Source organism: Marmota marmota, unplaced genomic scaffold, assembly GCF_001458135.2.
Source record: "Marmota marmota marmota unplaced genomic scaffold, marMar, whole genome shotgun sequence".
Taxonomy (NCBI): domain Eukaryota; kingdom Metazoa; phylum Chordata; class Mammalia; order Rodentia; family Sciuridae; genus Marmota; species Marmota marmota.
Genome location: NW_025999931.1, coordinates 1206241 through 1226754, shown reverse-complemented (window position 1 = coordinate 1226754; position 20514 = coordinate 1206241). Strand labels below are relative to the sequence as shown.

Genomic DNA, 20514 nt, shown 5'->3' with positions numbered 1-20514 from the left:
GGCATTGAGAGAGGGTGGGAGAAAGGGAGCCCGGGAGTGAAGTAGAAGCTAAGCCCCATAAGCTGTAAAGAAGTTACTGGGGGGGGGGGGGAAGCTTTCGGCTTCCAGTTAGGAATAATACTGGCTCTGTAGCAACGACCCAGGAGAAGGATTCTTAAACCACCTCTTCCGTCTCAAAGCCGGCATCCTCCTGCTTCTGTCACGTACCCCTCCCCCCATTCATGATCAAGGGAAAAGAGCCGGGGAATGCTCTGCACCTCTCTGCTAGTGGGAACGGAGAGGCCGGCAGAGTTGTAGAGTTGGACCCTAGGCATGAGTACAATTAAGAGGTGGGCGTCTTCGCACCCTTTGCAGCCCTCAAGGACTGAAGGTACGTAAAGAGGAAGACACCCTACACCCGCCCAGCGGCGTCACAGCTGTGCGGCTGGGGAGGCTAGGCTGAGACGCCTCCCTCCCCGGCGCCTGCGAAGGGGCTGTCGGTGAGTGTGCCACCTGTTAACCTGGCGCTCTGTACCCCGAGGGTTACCGCCCCTGCTGGGCAGGGAGAGTCCTGGGTCTTTTCCCTTCTGGAGCCCCGAGGGGCTTGATGAGTAAGTGCCACTTTTTGAGAAGCCCTCAGACTGGAGACCCACGTTAGAGAGGTGACCGAGCTCCTGATCTGCCAAGGTCGGGCCTGGAAGGCGCTCGTCCGCAGAGCTGTGGAGGAATTCTGATTTGCCCAAACCTGCTTTCCTGGGACACATGACTGGCCTGGGCGCCAGTGCAGAGACCCAAGGCTGAAGATCTTCTGAGGGTCTTCAAAAATATGTCTTTTGTTTTTTGGGCAGGTTCCCAGTGGGCTGGAGAACGTGGCTGACATGGGTGAGGGAAGGCGAGCGTTATTTGCAGGGTGCTCAGTCTAGCTACTCCTTTCTTTGTATCTTAAAAAACAAACAAAAATGACTGATCCTGGCTAGGACAGCCGAGGCACACCGAGGCCCGTTCACAGCGTTTTTTTCGGAATCCGGGCAAGGGTGTGATGGTGGAGCCACAGATCTCTTACCTCTGCTGCTGTTGTCTTCGCAGTGGTCTGAAAAAGTTACCAGGGATTCGTGTTCTGCATAAAGGGACTCATAGTCGCCTCCGATGCGATAGGATGGAAGAGCAAACATCGGGGATTATTATGCTGATTTTCCAAGGAATGGGGTTTGCAGCGCTGAATAGAAGAAAAGGCTGGTTCCTCGGTTGCCCAACAGCATTTGAGACCTAGAAACCTCAGGATTGCCCAAATTGCCTTGGATCAGCAACTTTCCTATGGTACACTTTTTCAAAGGAAATATTTTCTGTTCTCTGCGCTGCCCTTTTACTACCAGCACTACATTCCCTGGTGCAGACTTCAGCCTCTTCATTTAAAGTACGTTTAAATGTTTTTGCCAAGTATGATATCTAATTGAAAATTAATTTTTGGTTTTGAATAAATCTGTGGAGCTCACGTTGTAAGAAGAAAGCGGGAATGAGAAACAATGAAAGAGAAGTCCAAATATGCTGCCCGGACTAGGAGGGAGAAGGAAAACAGTGAGTTTTATGAACTGGCTAAATTACTGCCTTTGCCCTCAGCTATCACCTCGCAGCTGGACAATGCATCCATAATCAGACTCACGACCAGCTATCTCAAAATGAGAGGGTTGTTCCCAGAAGGTAAGTGACTTTACTAGAAGGAATTTCAAAGCAAAGGGGGTAGGAACTTGCCAGACAATGAGCCTACCCCAGTGAGGAAGGTGCACCCATATTTACTACATTTGTATTCTATGCAAAGGGAATTTTAGCCTAACTACTTGATTGAGGTCCTCGATAAACTCAAGGTTGCTTTTCCTTTTCCTAGCTCCCCCTACTTCCCCATTAATACTTTATGTTCAGTCCATCAGATGTGTTTGGTTGGGAAGCAGCCCAACAGTGCTTTTGTCAACACTTCAGATACTGGGCTCAATTGAAAGTACTACTAATCCAAACATGACTTTCTTTTTTATTCCACTTGTTTGAATTGTATACAGTAGAAAGCAGGAACACTGCTAGATTCTGCAATATTTGTTAGATATGGATGGACCTACTTACATGAAACTAAATCAGATAATAATTCCTCTATATGTCTATGGTTCTGCAAGTGAGGAGGTATATTCATACAAATACATCTGGATTTACCCAGTCTCTTGGCTGCCTATAGTAAATTTATTGTGCATTTTCAAGATATTCTCAAATTAGGAATCTAATTCTGGGACTTGGTGATTTGCAACTCTGGCCTTTATATTATCTGTAAGATACTAATCTAGTTTCAAAATACATCAGATTGGACTAAGATGGTTAGCCCACTTAGAAAATATCTTCTGGGTGGCAGGTTGGCCAATGGATCCTGGGAAAATTGTTTTATAAGGCTGGGAAATTAGAATAGTTGAGTCATTGACATGATTTAAAACTTATATTTAGTTCATCAACATTCACTGTGTGAGGCAGAGCAGCCTTCATATAACCCTGTGCTGTAAAAAAAAAAACTGTTTATACTCAGGAGGGAAAGGACACATCTCTCTTCCATTTACCCATTTACTCAATCAAATTAAATCAGGTTTACAAAATATTTTAAATATGTTTTTAGTAGAAGAGGAAGATTTGAAAATGTAGAGATTACTAGTCAAGCAAACAAAAATCTAGCAGAAAAAAAAACCTGTTAATTTACAAACAAAACTTCTTATTTGACCTCTGAAAGTTTATGTTGAATCATTATTTCGAATGTTTGGCATTTGTTGTTTTAAAGAAATAGTGGTGGGCAAGGAAATAGTCATTATTGGGTTTGGAGTTTCACTTTGCTTGATCTTGATGCAAAAGTTTGCAAAAATATGCGTCAAATTAGTCAGGGACACTACAGGAAAACTTCCAAATTATAGTTCAATTCTACCCTCAAACTACAGGGTCCTCTCCTCTTAAAGTGGTTCCTTGAACAGTTCTCCTCATTTGACCCTGGAAACCACAGGAGGAGGGGAATCAAAGCTTTAAGTAACTGTAAAGTTTTTTAAAAGAAAAAAAAAATATTTAGAAAGAGGGAGGAATTTTATGCTAAAAACCACATTTCCCATTCAAACTGTGCTGAGAATCGCTGATGGGAAACTGATCGTTATACCACATTGTCTTTTGTTTCAAAAAGAGATCTTGTCTTTTATACTGTCGGGGCCTACTTTATAAAAATAAAGCTATTGCCAACTCCAATAGCCGTGCAGTTCCTAACAGGATTACTAGCAGTGATTTGCCAGCCCCTGCGGTCTCAGTGGGTTCCCTTTCTGTGAGATTTCTAGCTGGTCTCCTCAATTATCGATGCCAATGTCACTGGCTGTTTGATCAGAAGCAGCCTATGGTGCTGCCTGTGGGGCTGCGAGTGATCGCAGGAGGAGAAGAACAGTGGGTGGGCGTTCCCGGGTGGGCATCAGTGGGCACTGAGAGCCCAGGGAGTCCCCGGGCCACGGAAGCTAGCTTGCTTGGTGCAGACCCTGGGCAGGGGCCAGCTCTGCCAGAAGGAGCTCGGGGCTGTTTTGGGTGACTGCTTTTGTTTTGTAAGAGAGCAACTTTCTTGTTTAATTAAGTCCTACCTCCACAAATTATAAATCACGTTATAACGAAATAGGAGGGACAAAAAGTAAATTCCCATAGGCAACTTCTCGTTATTTATTTTATTTTATTTATTTATTTTTTAAGAGAACACAGGCGGGGCTGGGGTGGTGGCTCAGTGGTAAAGCGCTTGCCTAGCATGCATGAGGCACTGGGTTCTATCCTCAGCACCACATAAAAAAAAAAAGAAAAAGAAAAAGAAAATAAAAATAAAGTTTGGGCTGGGGATGTGGCTCAAGCGGTAGCGCGCTCGCCTGGCATGCGTGCGGCCCGGGTTCAATCCTCAGCACCACATACAAACAAAAATGTTGTGTCGGCCGAAAACTAAAAATAAATAAATAAATATTTGAAAAAAAAAAAAAAGAGAACACAGGCGAAGTTTCCCGCTGGAATACCCTTGGTGGCAAGGCCAGTCCCCTCTGGCTACTTTAAAGCGCAATTGTGCTTTCTGCAGCCAACCCCCCTCACTTCCTCCAGAGTCCCGCCCAGCCGCTCTCACCTCTCCCTTTTAGGGGGTGAGTGTGAGCTCATGGGGAGGAGGGGATGGACGATGTGTGAACTCTGGGCACGTCAGTGATTTCTTCAGCTACTGTGGAGCTCCTAACTCCCCCACAGCCTCCACCCGATGAGTTAAGACAGGGTCATAGGAACAGCTGGCTCCTAGGGATGAGGTTTTAATTCTGAGAGTGTATGAGCTTCAAAAACTCAAATGCGGCCCTTCAAAACATTAAAAAAGAAAAACAACAACAACATATCAGCTTTCAAAGGAAGAATATAGTGAAAAGCATCAGAATTTGGCACAACCTGCAGGGGGCGCCCAATTTGGGTTCTTCCTTGCCTCAGAGAAGCTGGGAGGACAAGACTGAGGTCCAAGGCAGTGAAGGAAACCCGGGTCCTTTTCATCTGTGTATGGTTGTAGGCTTTTTTTTTTTTTTTGTACTGGTGACTGTACACAGTGGTAGCTTTACCACTAACCTATACCCCAGTCCCCATCCTGGAACTTGTGATCTCCTTCCTCAGCCTCTCAGTCCCTGGGATCACTGACTTGCATCTCCATACCCAGATGGTTGCAGTCTTCTTTAGTGAGACTAAATGGAATTTGAAGATTAAATTCATCCTTATTATATCAGTCTTGAAGTCATTCTAGCACATAGTAGACCCTCAATAAATTTTGTTTTAGGGATAGCTATTTTATCATGGTAAATATTCCATTACACATAGATTTTTGTAAGACACTCTCAAATAATTATAAATCTGGTGACATAGCTATAGGCATAATGATATTGTAAAATTTGGGTTTTTTGTTGGTATCAAATTCATCTATATTACCCTACAATGCAAAAAGCTATAAATTAATGAACAAATAAAATTCCCCCATACTTATTTTTTAAAGGATTAAAATAATTAAAATATAGGTCATTTCCTTTCCAATCTTCCCTGCTAAGTGTGGTTTTTCATTCAAGAGTCTATTAGCTTTTATTTGGTGGTATGTTTCAGCTTTTAAACTAATTTTACCTGAGTAGAGAATAATGAAATAATGAGGGGGAAATGATAGAGAAAAGAGGATGGGATATGGATATTCCAAATAATTAAGAATAAGCATTAGATTCCCATGTTGAATTTGAGATTTAATAGTAAAAAAAAGTAAAGTAGAAAAGAAATTCTGATAACATTATTGTGAAATCATTAAAAGCACATATCTTCTGACTGATAATAGTCTTTTCTAAATAGTCTAGAAAAGGAAAGATTGAGGCATGCAGAAATATATAAATCTTAGGTGCTATCAAAGCTGGAAAGACCGGATTAAAAAAAAAAGAGATGTCTTGACCTTGTTTGTGTGCTAAATAGGACAAATTCAACTAAAAAGAAATACATATTAATTATCCATCTATAATGCCATTTTACTGGGCATAGTGGTATGTGGAATGAACTTTGAAGGAATCAGATATGTTTTCAAGTCTATAGCTGTTCAGTCTTGGTAATATCGCCCTGCCATTTTGTTTTCAAAACCTCTTTAGAAAATAAAAATAATCACAATTGAAATTAGTGAGTGTTCAGGAAAGAGAGGATGAATAAGCAAACCTCCACATACCCTTTCTATAATATTCATCTCTAGATTGAAATCCCTAATTGTATTATATTTTTTGAAGCAGAGAACTGAAGAAAAGAAAGAGGCCCCCGTTTCCTACATGCATTGGTGATTTAAGACTGTTTTTCTTGCTGCTCAAGGAAATGATTGAGCATTAAGTTTCCATATTTATTTTCTTACAGAAGTTTTTCTCATTTAAAAGCTTTAAGCACAGTTTATGCTCTACACTGATTTTCTCCATTTGATTCTAGTTTTGATGTTTTCTTAAAATGTGGAGTGAAGAACTAAATTTTGTGCAGAGCATTTGCAAGGCATATTTATTTGCTAGAAATTGTAGGTCTAGCCACTGGGGTGGGGGGAACACCTTTTTTCTTAAGGAGACAGATCACTACCAAAAAATAATAACATGAAAAAAATATAAAAAGCAGGTATAAAAAGCTATGGTGATGATTTCAAATAAGGTATGATCACGTACTTGAAGCTAAAACAATACTAAACTTACAGAGTAAAAAACCTGATTTCTACAAGAGTTGCTTTTCAGTTCTAGGGAATCCCAGCAGCTTGAAACTTTTCCTGACAAATGGTGACACAGAATACAAAGCCACGGATTCTTGCTGCATTTCTCTATAGGTCCAGGAATTTCTCAAAAAAAAAAAAAAGAGGTTCAGACTTTTATAATATTAATGATTTTAGTGCCAGTCTTTGATCCATAAAAATTTAAATTTTATGCGAGGAAGAGGAACTCCAATTATTTAGGAATGGTCCTGCTCTTGTGAGAATGCTAAAAGAATGTCCACAATGAAACAAATTTTCCTCCTCAGGCACCCCCACACAGTGGGTGACTACTGTGCCTTTGTGGCTCAGGCTAGGCTAGGGACAGCTACCATATCACAGTCTCAAGTTCATTTCACCTGTGTCAAGGTCTGAAGGCCCAAGGCCAATGAAGTTGGCACAGTGAGTCCCATTCTCCCTGCAGTGGCCCAGTCGCCCCATTATGGAACAACTACAAGGAGGATGCATTTCTGAGGCAGTATAGTATGTACAGAATAAGAGAAAGAAAGCTCTTTCCTTCCACCTCTTCCTGTCAGAGTGAACACGGCAATGATGCAGGGTCTGTGATCTGTATTTTGTCAAGGGTATGAAATTCATTCGGAAGGAAAACCTCGATCCATTTATTTTTGCTGCTTGCAGTAACACAGCTGGATGATGCTTTGGGCTCAGCTAGACTGAGGCTCATCACTCATTCGCCAAGAACCGGCCTAAATGGTGCCTGTGGGATTAGGTCAATTTTAGTGGATCTACTTCGCCTCATTTGGTTACTAATCGGTTTCTTGTTTTATAAATCGAAATCTCATTTTCAGGAAATTACAAAACCCATGCAGTCAGTCCATTGAGGTAATCCTTGGGTCAGGGGGTATTTAAATGGAAATGGCTCAACCATGCACCAAGGGTAAAGCAACCTTGAAACTTACCGGGGTTTTCACATGAAATGTGAGCTAGCCCTTTAGATGCATAATAGATACATCCCTTTTAATGTTATTTATGTAAATATGATAAAGGAGACTTGAAGGAAAGAGGGGGGCCTGGGAGAAGCAAAATTCATCTGCTAAGGTTAATGTGGCATATCTTGGAAATCTTCCAAAATAGATGATGTTTTCCTTTGTCTTCGGCCACTTTAGCTGGGGAAAATCCTTTCGTCTAAAACCGATTGAGTTATCGCCTCCCTCACAGAGCTCCTTTTCTCCTTTGCAAAACCCTCTTCCCATGGCCTCATCGAATTACAAGAGAATCTTTAGATCTTGTTCCCACTGTAATCCCACCACAAAGGGAGCTGGTTTCCTCCTCATTTAAAACAGACAATCAAAGGATTTGCGAATTTTCTGTGGTAGGTCAGTTGCAGAAACGAAATCTCAGCTTACCCCCTCGCAACTGAAATTGGGTGCCAGAGCACGTCACTGAAGGCAAGAGGGAGGGAGTCCAGGGAGAGGGGTCTCCGGCCCACTTTGAGACTTTTGGAAAGGAGGACCCATGATACGGGCTTGGGGGAGTGTCCTCTGCACCCCAAAGGGCAAGTTCATCCTGGTATTACGTCAGGGAAGACCGAGAGGTAGAGGAGGGTAGCCGGTTCCTTATAAAACCTTAACCCAGACTCAACCGAGTGACGGAGATTTCCAGGGGAAACCAAGAGAGAAGGCAATGCTCCGTGAAAGCAAAAGGTTCCCTAAAAAGGTGGTGGGGGGTGGGTGGAGAGTGGGTAAGGGAGGGGGAGGGAGGCCTCTGTGAACCCGCACCCAGATGCTCTGTTTATTGACTTTTGGGAGGTCTTATTTTCCCTGGTAGGAGCATAATAATAAGGCCATAACCCGACACCAGAAATAGTCAGGCTGGCGCCGCCAGTCCTAGACCAGTGTTCCCCACCCCCACCCCAACAGCGTAGCCCAGAAAATCTTCAGATCATTTGGGTAGGGTGGGCACTCCTGGAGACCAACAGAATTTTACTTTGAAGATGTTTGTTGGCCCCACGCACAGGTTTCCAACACTTCTGGGGGCTTCTAGCTGGTCTCCCCACACAAGGAAGACGCAGCCCACCCCTAAAGTGCAGGAGTGCCTGCCCTCCACTCGTGCAAGGGGTTGCAGGACTTCTCAGGTCCAAGGGCGCTCAAGGGCAGCGACACCTGCGTCCTGGGCACTCTCTGCAGGGTCCTTTTCCTTTACCCTGTTAGCCTCCACAGTCAACTCATTCTGACTCTTCTTCTGGGTAACAATGTCTGAACAGAGATTTAAAAGAAAAGAAAATGTCGTGCCCAATATCAAGGAGAATAGATTGGTTGAATCATGAGGAGCGAAGGGGAAGGAGACAACACGAAGGGGGGTTTGCAGGTGACTGATGGGGACCTCCTGGAATGGTTCAGAAGAAGGAAAGATACCAGGGCAGTGGAGTCACTCTGGGGAGGGAAGTTGGAGCGGGCTGAAAAGTCAGGAGGGGTCAATCTGCACAAGGGAGAGAGTGGAGTCCAGTAGCAGGCCAGGAACATCAGTGTTTTATTGTGAAAGATTCTTCCCAGCGCCACATTTAGAGTGTTTTTGTCATTCTGCGTTTTAAGTATGTGCCCCTAAAGAAGAAGGTCATCTAAAAAAAAAAGATGTCATGTTAAACAACAATGATGTAAGAATGGAAGGACTTCACTATCCAGATGATATAATTCCACAAGCAGCTTCGTTAGAGGTATTATCTATAACACATTGAACATAGCTCTGCCCAAGTTTCTTCTGCCTTTTTATTTCTTTCTGTACACAGGTAATATAATAGACTATTAATTTTTAAAAATCAACCATGACAGTCTTCAAGGTTTGCTGTTTTAGGCATCACCATAAACACTGGCAAAGCCTCAAAAGATCTTAACGTGGTAGCAGAGGAGATGAATGGAGTGTCTTTGTTAATAGGAGATGGTACCTGACAAGTAGAGAATGGAATTACTTTCTATGTCAAGAATGCAATGAAAATATTGCTAAGAAATTGTTAGCACCTCAAAGTAACCGACTTCAGGAAAGTCCCCCCACCCCCTTTTGGAGGCTGAGCGGGACTGGACTAGGGTGTGTAAAGCTGGAGCTCCCAGGGTAAAGGAAGATGAAGGATTTGGAAGGGATGCTGGTAAGCGTCAGACTGAAAGTCAACCGCAAGCTAAAGGATTTTTTCTAAGGGGATTAAAGTCAGATCCAGGGGAGGAGAATGTCTAGAAAGTCCCGCAGCCATTCAGAGAGGACGCCAGGGTCCAGATGAACCTGGCCAGTTGTTTCGGGCCACTTTGGGGGCAGAAGTTCGCCATGTGGGGGGACATCCTCTGCCTCTTGGAGGACAATGATGAAAACTTTGGGCGAGTAATGAGTGTCTCTCCTCTCCTTGAACAAACTAGTGAACCTACAAAAGTGATCGCTAGTGTGTGATGTCAGGGGCTTCTCTAGCACAGAGGCCCCTTGAGTTCCAGCCAGGAGAGCACTCCAGGAGAGCCTGTCCTCGCTGAGAAGCCAGGTTCCCTCAGAGCCAGAGGTTGGCTTCTGTTCGGAACCCAGGGAGGGGCCAAAATTGATACTCTGGCATAACCTCTTCCCAACTGTGCAGGTTGGGTGGGGGAGACTGGGAAATAATATCAAGGGCTTCTTCCTCTTGCGCTAATGTGTAACAAAAATGCTAAGTAGTCCCCAACTGACACTCGGGCTGGGATTCTGATACAAAAGTTTGTTTCTATCTCTTCCCAGGGCTCGGTGAGGCGGGGGGCCACTCAAGTCGGACCAGCCCCCTGGACCACGTTGGCCGCGAACTGGGCTCCCATCTACTCCAGGTACAGACACAAGTCTCCCAGTGGTCACATCCTTCGAGGTCCCGGTTTCCTGGATGGGCCTCTGCTTTCTTAAAAAATAACTAACTAAAAAATTAAAATTTAAAGATCCATTCTGGACATGGCTCTCTCAGCCTAACAGCAACTCCAAGTTAGAACTAAAGCTCTTAACTGGGTGAGGATGGGCGGAGGGCACCTCGCCAGGCTGAAAGGGAGATAAAGTGGCAACCAAGGGTTTGGGTTTGGAAAACAGCCCGGCAAGGCTCCATCAGGGTGCTGAGACCAAGGCAGGGGGCGTCTTTTGTCATCTTTCCGTTGCTGGCACTGGAAGCCCAGGGCAAAGCCGCCTAGACAGAGCCGCAGAACCATCTGAAATAAAGGATTTCCCAAGGAGATAACAGGAATCTGGTAGAAATGCCCATCTGTGCTTTAACCTACACGTTGCAGTTCCAGCTGGGTCTGCAACTCATTTCATCTCTTCCTCGTAGTTTCCAGGCTCCCCCTCGCCCCAGGCCAGCCCAGGCTCTAGGTTCCACGCATACACACCCCCAGGTAATGAGTTGAACCAATGTGAGGTGCCCATTACATTGTTGTTTGCAGTGCCCATGGTTTTAAATTGCCTGTTGCTGGCTTAAGTCACAGGACAAATATTTTAAATAATAAAACTCCCGATGGCATTTTTAGGTTTGACACTTGTCCCCTACCCCACACCCTCTTTATTATTATACAAGGAGTGGTAGCTTGGAACCTAAGAAGTTTAAGGGAAGCCTGCAATTCTTCCTCCAGGACCCGCATGAACAGTAATCTCTCCGCAGGGTCCCACAGCCTTCATGTTCCACTAGTACCCATACTCTTTTTCCTCAGGAAACAAGAGATTTTAGTTGCACTGAACAAAGAAAGGGTATGAGCTTTTCTTCGCTGGCCTGGCTTCCATACTTTTGAATTTATCTAGAAAAGGTGCTGTAATTCCCTTTATTTCAACACCTTTCATCAGATGTCTCTCAGTTGCCCCCCCCCCATCTTTCCATAATCCCAGCCAATCTCTTCTGGCAGTATAAACAAGATAACGACACCCTCAAACAATCCCTCACCCCTTCTAGCTCTTGTCCAATCTCTCCTCTTTTTTTCCCCCAAACTTCTGGTAGGATTGACTTCCATTCCTTATTTAAGTGGCTCACTCCCTTCCCCATTTGCTCCAACATCCCTGCAGTCTGTCAGGTCTTCTACCCATTAGGCTCTACAAAGGCCCCACCACATTTTGACATTAAGAATTAGATGCCCATTTTTTTATCCTCCCTCAACTTGTTCATCCTACAAAGTAGGAGGGTCAGGGCTGGGGCTATAGCTCAGAGGCAGAGTGCTTGCCTAGCATGTGTGAGGCACTGGGTTCTATCTTCAGCACCACATAAAAATAGACAAAATAAAGACATTCTGTCCATCTACAACTACAAAAAATTAAAAAAAAATAGAAGGGTCAATTGTATGTCATCAGAAAGCCCTTTCCTCATAGACTTTACATTCTAAGAGGAGCCTTAGAAAGCCACACAGGTGTACTGCATAGTGTACCAGGTGACAGGTACTGTGGAGAAAAATGAGAGGTGGGCTCTGTTTTAGGTCACAGTTTAAAATAGAGATGATTGAAGCGGGACTAAGAAGGTGACATTTGGGCAAAGACATTTAAGGAGGTGACACTGAAGATGTAACATTCTCCTTTTTTTCTACAATGTCTGTAGTAGCTTGATTTCCCAGATTTCTCTCCCTCTCTGCTCCTCTTTGATTTTCCCACCACTGTCTGTTTCACAAATGATGTAGTTTTCAGAAGATTCTACTGTTTCTTCTCTCAATGCTCCACAGCCTCCTGGGTGATTTCAATCAACACCACTGTTTCAACTCTTCTCTCCACATGGCCCTGCCTATTTTATCCAGATCTAGAGCCCCTCCTGAATTCTAGACCTTTATTTCCTACTAACAACTAGACACATTTAAGTGGAAATTGTAATGTCCCTGAAGCATCTACAAGACAAAAATGCATATTGCTCTGACCCAAACTTCTTTTTTAAAAAAATATTTTTTTTTTAGTTGGGCACAATACCTTTATTTATTTATTTTTATATGGTGCTGAGGATCGAACCCAGGGGCTCACACCTGCGAGGCCAGTGCTCAATGGCAGGGCCACAATACCAGCTCTCTGGCCCAAACTTCTGCTTGTACAAAATTCACTGTTGCTCCAAATTTCAGTCTTGGTTAATGGCATCACCCTCTACTTAATGTCCTTACTGAAACCTGAAAGTCAACCTGAACTCTCTTTCTGCCATCAATTAGCATGGAGTTCACAGCCAGCATCATCTTTAAATTAGATTCTCATCTTTCTTCATCTCTATTTTGATCACTCAGTTTCAGACTTGACCCATCTCCACTGCAGCTATCTGCTCCGATCTCTTCACCCCCATTCCTTCCTTCCTTTTGTAGGTCATTTCCAAGATTAAAATAATACATCTAAGTATGTTATTTTCCTGCTTAGGAAACCTCTGTTGGAATCCTAATGCCTATAAGAACAACTTCAGATTCCTCAAATTGACATTCCAAATTTCAAAAATTCATTGTGGGTGTACTTTTTCAGCTCCACCTGTAGAACACCAAACACATCACTTCAGAATACATCTGATTCATCCTCCTGCAAAGTCCCTGCCTTTGCCACATTATCCCTTCTGCCTAGGATGCTCTTCTTCCCTTCTCTAGCCCAACCTTCCTTTCCAAAGTTCTGCTCAAACATCAGCTCCTGTAAGGCATCTTTGACTCCCCTTCTCTCATCTCCTAAATCCCACTTTCCTATACACTTTCTAGTGCCATTGGCCAGCTTTAATGTCTCTATAGATTTCAGATTGTAGGTTCGTCCATGTTGACCAGTGCAGTAGGGATCGGATCTTTCCCAAACCCTGCTATTATTATTTTCATGATCTAACAATGTCCCTACAGAGCCCTTCAAGCCTGACACAGAAAACCTCTGGTTCTTTCAGTGACTATCACCCCAAGAACCTAATCTACTTCTGTGATTTATCTCCAGAATTTTTGTGCATGTCTATTACAAACATGTTTTCTTTGTCCCCTTTGGTAAATCCTGAGCCTATGGGGCATGAGCATTGGCCACAACTTCCTCTGGATCTCTTCTAATGTGCTACATGCTTCAGATGCTTACAAAATTGGAATGAGTGAAAAAAAAAATGAGGGGCTCTTTTGACTGGTTCTATGTCCTGTTTCCCAACCATCTATCTCTTCTCTATCTCTCTGCATTTCTGTCTGAATGTTTCTAACTTTCGCCTTCCCCCTCCCCTGCATTTCAACAGATGGCCCAGAAGCCTCTCCATTCACTCTATTTCTGCCTCCCCAGACCCTGGATGTCTTCATCTTTGTGGTGGCCCCAGATGGGAAGATCATGTACATATCACAGACAGCCTCAGTTCACCTGGGTCTTTCTCAGGTAGTGAGTGGTCTACACTTCCAGCCTGCAGTGTTTACAGCCAGAGTGGGAAGCAGGAGGGGTGGGGCTTCCCTAATCCTTTTATGTCTGCATTTCTGAGCTAGAGACTTCTCAGCTGATGGAGGGATTCATTAAACAGATTCTGGATCTTCTCATTCCTAGTCTTCCCTTATCCATTAGCTTCCACCAAAAGCCCAAGCAATTGCTACTTTTTTGAGGCTTTACAATAAGCCAGATACTGTGGGAAGAGATTATATGCTTATCTTTACCAGAGCTGCTACTACTACTACCACAACAACAACAACTACTAGTTACTGTTATTACCTCACAGATAAGGGAGCTGAGCTGTACTTAGGATGCAATAGGCAGCAAGGGGCAGAAATGAAATCAGAACTCAGGGCCAATTGCTGGCTCCTGTTTTCATGGCCCAACAGACCCCCCCACCACCAAGTTTTCAGCTTCTTCACGGGACATTCTACTACTGCACAGACGATGATACTCTCGTCTTTACAGGTAGAGCTGACCGGAAACAGCATTTATGAATACATCCACCCTGGTGACCACGACAAGATGACCGCAGTGCTCACCGCCCACCAACCCTACCACTCTCACTTTGTACAGGGTAAGGCAGACACGTGTCTGTGATGCTTAAGCCCATGGCGCTCAGCTTGTGGTTTTCCCCAAGTTTGTCATGGCTGGAACCACCCAGTCGCATGTCTCATGTCCTAATCTTCCCTCTGCTCCTCTCTCTCTCAGAGCACGAGATCAAGCGCTCCTTCTTCCTGAGGATGAAGTGTGTCTTAGCCAAGAGGAACGCTGGCCTCACCTGCGGGGCTACAAGGTAAGTGGCTGAGGTGAAAGATTGACACCCAGCCGTGGTTGGGTGTCTTTGGATGGGGTGGGACAAAAGGCATCTGCAGCTTCTGAGGGTCATTTCCACATCAGGGACCACTCCTGCGTGAGCCCTACGTAGTAACTTTGTTTCAAAGAGCAGCGGGTCCAGATGCTCTATTGGTCACCTAACTGTATGAACTGCTGGGGATGAAGCTTAAAGGCTAGGTCTGACTGGCTTAGTACTCCACAGCCCTGGGGCCTCTCAGAGATGGGTCTGAAGAATCCTGAAAACCTCTGAAGTGGTGGGGAACCCTTGGTGGATTCCTAGGAGTCTAAGCCTAGCGCCAGATTTGGACCTCCAAAGAGGTTAAGAATCAGAGCTTCAGCTCAAAGCTGTGGTTCTCAGGTTGAATGCAATTGAACGTCCTAAGATGCGTTAGGGTTGATGGAGGTCTAGGCATCTTCATTTTTACAAGCTCCTGTGTGAGTTCAGTCTGACCTGCAGTCACTCTCTTGATACACTTTAGAGTCCTATCACTTTGGACCCCTTACCAGAAGGGCGTGGCCCACACAATGTTTCTGGCTGAGTAGTTTCAACATGTTTCAACCCCCTCCTCATCTTTCTGGGGTTCTTCCTGAGTGTGGCTGAGTCTCCCGCCCTCCCACTCTGCCACAGGTCAGTCACTGCAGTGGCTACCTGAAGATCCTCCAATACAGCTTGGACATGTCCCCCTTTGACGGCTGTTACCAGAATGTGGGCCTGGTGGCCGTGGGTCACTCGCTGCCTTCTAGCGCTGTCACAAAGATCAAGCTGCATGGTAACATGTTCATGTTTCGAGCCAGCCTGGACATGAAGCTCATCTTTCTGGACTCTAGGTGGGTGGGCAGGACCAAAAAGGGCTGTTTCTAGTGGAATGCAACCCTTCTTAGCCAGGGAGAGATTCCCCTTGATCTGAATGAGCCCATTCTGCAGATGAGGCAACAAACCAGGTTCTGCAAACTGAGGGCGGGCACCCAGGTCTGAGACTGTGTTTGGTCGGGAGTTGAGGGTACCAGGGCACTCATCCCACCCAAAATCCTCTCCACAGGGTGGCAGAGCTGACGGGGTATGAATCTCAGGACCAGATTGAGAAGACCTTGTACCACCACATGCACGGCTGTGACACTTTCCACCTGCGCTGCACTCACCACCTGTGTAAGGAGCACTCAGCTCTGCACCCAAACAACCTTGGAGGCTCCCCAAGGTGGTGGGGAGTGGGAACCCAAGCACAGGCAAACTGACTGATGGAAACCCCCCTCATCCTGGTAATGGCCCTGGTGGTGCGTGAGGCCCCAGATAGGGCCAGCTGGCACACTGGGCCTCATCTTGTTTCTCTACCTTACACCTGTCCTAGCACTGGTGAAAGGGACGCTTCTAGTTGAAAATATCTTCTATTGTTATGCTTCACCACCTGCAAACATCACTGAAGTTGTGAACAAAAACCGAGGCTGTTAACTTTCCTAACCTGACTGTTACAGAAATTTCCTTGTATTTAGTGTTGAACCCAGGACCTTGAGTTCGCTATGCAAGCAAGTGCTCTATCACTGAGATAAATTCCCAGTTCACATCTCGGCTTTTCATATAGTTTTGTTTGAGCTTAATTTCTCCAGACTCTTCCTTCCATAGTTAGGTGAATTCAGGGAAACTCCCAACTTTATCCATTCCCCCCATTGCTAAAGGTGCAGACCTCTGCCCAGAGACGTGCCATGCACTAACATGCCTATAAAGAGTACCCGGGGTCTTGATGCGATGTAACAGGGCCATCAGTTGGGAATTGGCCTGTTGTTTCTCCCTCCTGCCAGGCACAGTTATTAAGGCCCACTGGGGGTCCGCACTCTTACCACCTGGAATTTGGGAGAAGTCTGGGCCAAGCTGATTCACCACCATTTGCCTCTCTCTCTCCATCAGTGCTGGTGAAGGGGCAGGTGACCACAAAGTACTACAGGTTCCTGGTGAAGCATGGCGGCTGGGTATGGGTGCAGAGTTCTGAGACCCTCGTGCACAACAGCTGCTCTTCCAGGCCACACTGCATTGTCAGCATTAACTATGTCCTCACGTGAGTGCAAGCCTGAGACCCCTTCGACCACTCCAGGGGACTCTGGTCTCTGAGAGAGAGCATGTGGTGGGCACAGCTTGGTTAGGAGAGACTGGGATCATCTGGGTATTCGGGTTTGAACCCTAAGTGCCGGCTTTGCTGGAAGGAGGCAGGTGGAGCACTTTCATCTTCCTGAAGAAGCTTTCTTGTTCTTTTCTAGAAGAAGATTTAGAGGTTCTTCCATCATACTCCGTATTTGCTTTCTTTTCTTTCTCTTAACCTTTTAAGTGAACTCTGCATTAAATAAAACTTAATGCAGCAGAAAGAAAAAAGAGAGAAAGAGGACAGGATCCAACGTTTGGAGCCATTTATAGTTAAAAAACAGGACATCTGTTTCACTTTTTCAGATCTAGGGTTTGAAGTTCTTAATTTTAACCAGAGTCTCCAATCAAAGTTAAGAGTTCTGAGAGAGTGTTTCTTTCCCTGAACCACAAAGGGGGCTTAAGTGACCAAGAGGATATGACTTTAACTTCCAGGAAGCCAAGAGAGCCAATCATAAGCTGCAGGTCTTGGTGGGGCACCCCTCCTGGTCCTGACCACTTCACTGGGTGAGGAGCTAAGCTCTGGGTGCCACCTGTGGGTGCAACCCATTGGGCAGCTGCAACAGCCTCTTTTCAATCTATTCTTATTAGAAACCATAATCCTTTCTGGTTGCTGGTGTGGCCCTTCACTCTGATCACGTGGCAGGGTGTGCACCTCCTGAGGAAAGCATGTTATGTTCTGTATAATGTTTGTGAAAGTGGAATTGCTTAGGGTTGAAGCCTTTATAAAGAACCCTTTGGTGTATGCAGTTGCTGAATATTGTTTTTGTTGTTGTTTGGTTTGGTTTTGTTAGACATTGAAATTCTTGTGATTTTTAGGGGACCTCAGAAGTTCTCTACTTGAGAGTGTTGACACCAGATAGTAAAAATGCTGTTTTGTCTTTGTGGTGGGTTAAAGGGTGCTTTCTGGAATCCAATCAACAAGAATTGTATTCATTCCACATTGTTTTAGATTGCCAAATTAAAAATGTAGTAGTTGGAAATATTATGCTTGCATTAAAACTATTTGCTCAGTGCCCGGTTTAATAAGAAAAGTCAATTCAATAAACTTAGAAAATGAATTTGGTGTAGGTGAGGTTTCAATATACAAGAATAATAGCTTGTTATTAAGAAGACTCTTTTAATTTCTCTCCTTTTAGTAAATAGTGTTAAATATTATTAGATTTTTGCAATAGCAAGAAAACTGTACTTCAATATAGAGTGAAAAATGTACCACTATTTTGGGTATCACGAAACAAAATCATTTATTTTATGAGTGTAATTTTTTATATTATTAAAATAAACAAGAGAAAATGGCAATGCATACCTCATAACATAAGCCACCCTGAGCAACAGAAGTATTAGAGGGTGAAAAATTATGTCTGCTTACCATGGAAAGGAAATGGACATTCTTTAAGAAGGTGCTTTGTATGTCTGAGACATCACAAGCATTACAAAAACTCAGTCCTCTGGTGAGTGCCTGTGGTTAGTAATCATTCTTTATCAAACAGCAGGGTATATAGTCACACAGACCTCTATAAATGATCTGAATGCAAGTTAGACCTCCCAATAGGTAAACTTAATTTATGTTTGGAGTCATTTTGAAATATTCTGTTTTGTTTTTCCAGTGGGTAACTGTTCTTTTTTCTTCTGTTGACTGTGTCATTCTTTACACATTTCCTCAGAGCTGCAGAATTAGACAAAAATATATAATGAGGAAAAATAAATGATTTATGGAAGAAAAATAGTATGGCACACATTTATTTTTTGAGCATTCTGTATCTTTGAAAGAAAACAGAAATAAACACACAGAAGCAGGCATATACGAGACTAGAAGATGATAAGCTGAAATTGATTACTCTTTATGAGTCTCAGCCCCAATTCCTTGTATAAAAATTCTTAGAACAATTTTTATGGCTGCAAATGCAGAAACTGCTTTGGATGAAATGTCATCAAGTGGCTCTGTGTTTTGACAGGATTTTCATAATGAACAGGTTGCAGTATGTTGGATGTGTACATCACACATCTGGCTGGAAGTTACTAATTCACATTGTCTTAGCAAATTAAATAGATGGCTATTGATTCTCTATGCTACTACCAAACTACCACATACATTTGTTTTTAGGAATACTGCTATATGGAGTTAGAGAATAAAAAGGAAATTGTTTCCAAATACACCACCTCAAACAATGTACTTAAAACTGCCAACTTGTAAATACTTTGACATACAAAATGTTTCCATATTTCAGCATTTTAATAGCACACATTTTGAAGGAATTTTTCATGACATGAAAGTGGAGAGGATTTTAAATTATCATCATTCAAATGAAGAAGATGTGGTGTTTTGGTAGAAACTGCATTCATAAGAAACCCTTTTTTATAACTTTCTGATGATAAATTTATTGTTGAAGTCAATATGTGTGTAAGAAAATTAGTCATTATTATTTAACAAAAGCAGTAATGATTAGAAATATTTAGTACCCATGTTTTTCAATAAGCAACTGCATTAGTGCATATAGGAAAATGATGATTATAGAGGCAAGTGGTGATTGCCCTAGTGCTTTTTAATTCCTCCTCCTCCCCCCTTTCTCCTCCTCCTCCTCCTCTCTCCTCCTCCTCCTCCTCCTCCTCTTCTTCGTCATAGTCATCGTCTTCATCTTCATCTTCTTCACCATAATATATATTAAGAATCTGGAGAGGAGAGAGAAGTCACTATGATGAATTTTCTAAAATTCTCTTAGTTTCTGTAAAGCTTCTGTAGCTCTTCATTAATGCCTCTCCCACACGCCACCCCCCCCACGCAATCTAAGCAAATGACTGACCAGTTCATGATTTTCAATAAGACTAATATCATAATAATATGATTTTCATATTCTGGTAGCTTTATTTTCCACATAGAAAATCTTCTTATAAATTAGGAGTGCCTACAAGTTTTGAAGTGTTAAATATGATAGGGTCTTCTCTCATTTTTAAGAGGACAGGTGATAGAGACTGATTAGCAGTTGATGTTGGGGAAAGTCCAGAGAGTGTGGAGAGTAAAAGGAAGGTATAACCTGTAAAGACCTGAGTGATTTTCTTGAATCCATATTTTCTTGATTTTAATTTGAGTAGTAATTGTTCATAAACAGTTCAGACGGAAAATACTAGTACTTTTTTTTCTTTTTGTTATTGGTTGTTCAAAACATTACAAAGCTCATGACATATCATCTTTCATACATTTGATTCAAGTGAGTTTTGAATTCCCATTTTTACCCCAAATACAAATTGCAGAATCACATCAGTTACACATCCACATTTTTACATAATGCCATATTAGTGACTGTTGTGTTCTGCTGCCTTTCCTATCCTCTACTATCCCCGCTCCCCTCCGCTCTCATCTTCCCTCTCTACCTCATCTGCTGTTGTTCAATTCTCTCCCTTGTTTCCCCCCCTTTCCCCTCACAACCTCTTATATGTAATTTTGTGTAACATTGAGGGTCTCCTTCCATTTCCATATGCTTTCCCTTCTCTCTCCCTTTCTCTCCCCCCACTTGTCTCTGTTTAATGTTAATCTTTTCCTCATGCTCTTCCTCCCTGTTCTGTTCTTAGTTGTTCTCTTTATATCAAAGAAGACATTTGGCATTTGTTTTTTAAGGATTGGCTAGCTTCGCTTAGCATAATCTGTTCTAATGCCATCCATTTCCCTGCAAATTCTATGATTTTGTCAGTTTTTAGTGCTGCGTAATACTCCATTGTGTATATATGCCACATTTTTTTATCCATTCATCTATTGAAGGGCATCTAGGTTGGTTCCACAGTCTAGCTATTGTGAATTGTGCCGATATGATCATTGATGTGGCAGTATCCCTATAGTATGCTCTTTTAAGATCCTCAGGGAATAGTCCGAGAAGGGCGATAGCTGGGTCAAATGGTGGATCCATTCCCAGCTTTCCCAGGAATCTCCATACTGCTTTCCAAATTGGCCGCACCAATTTGCAGTCCCACCAGCAGT

General features: G+C 43.4%; 1 protein-coding gene across 1 annotated transcript in view; it reads left to right on the top strand.

Moving 5' to 3' along the window:
• The first annotated feature begins 507 nt into the window (after nt 1–507).
• LOC107160124 (single-minded homolog 1-like) overlaps nt 508–20514 on the top strand; it is a 37666-nt gene continuing 17659 nt past the window's right edge. The window contains 8 exon segments of the mRNA XM_015506785.2: nt 508–1677; nt 9977–10059; nt 13445–13534; nt 14048–14156; nt 14291–14379; nt 15045–15244; nt 15457–15563; nt 16317–16464. Coding sequence (XP_015362271.2) covers nt 1503–1677; nt 9977–10059; nt 13445–13534; nt 14048–14156; nt 14291–14379; nt 15045–15244; nt 15457–15563; nt 16317–16464 — 1001 coding nt within the window. The 5' untranslated portion in view covers nt 508–1502.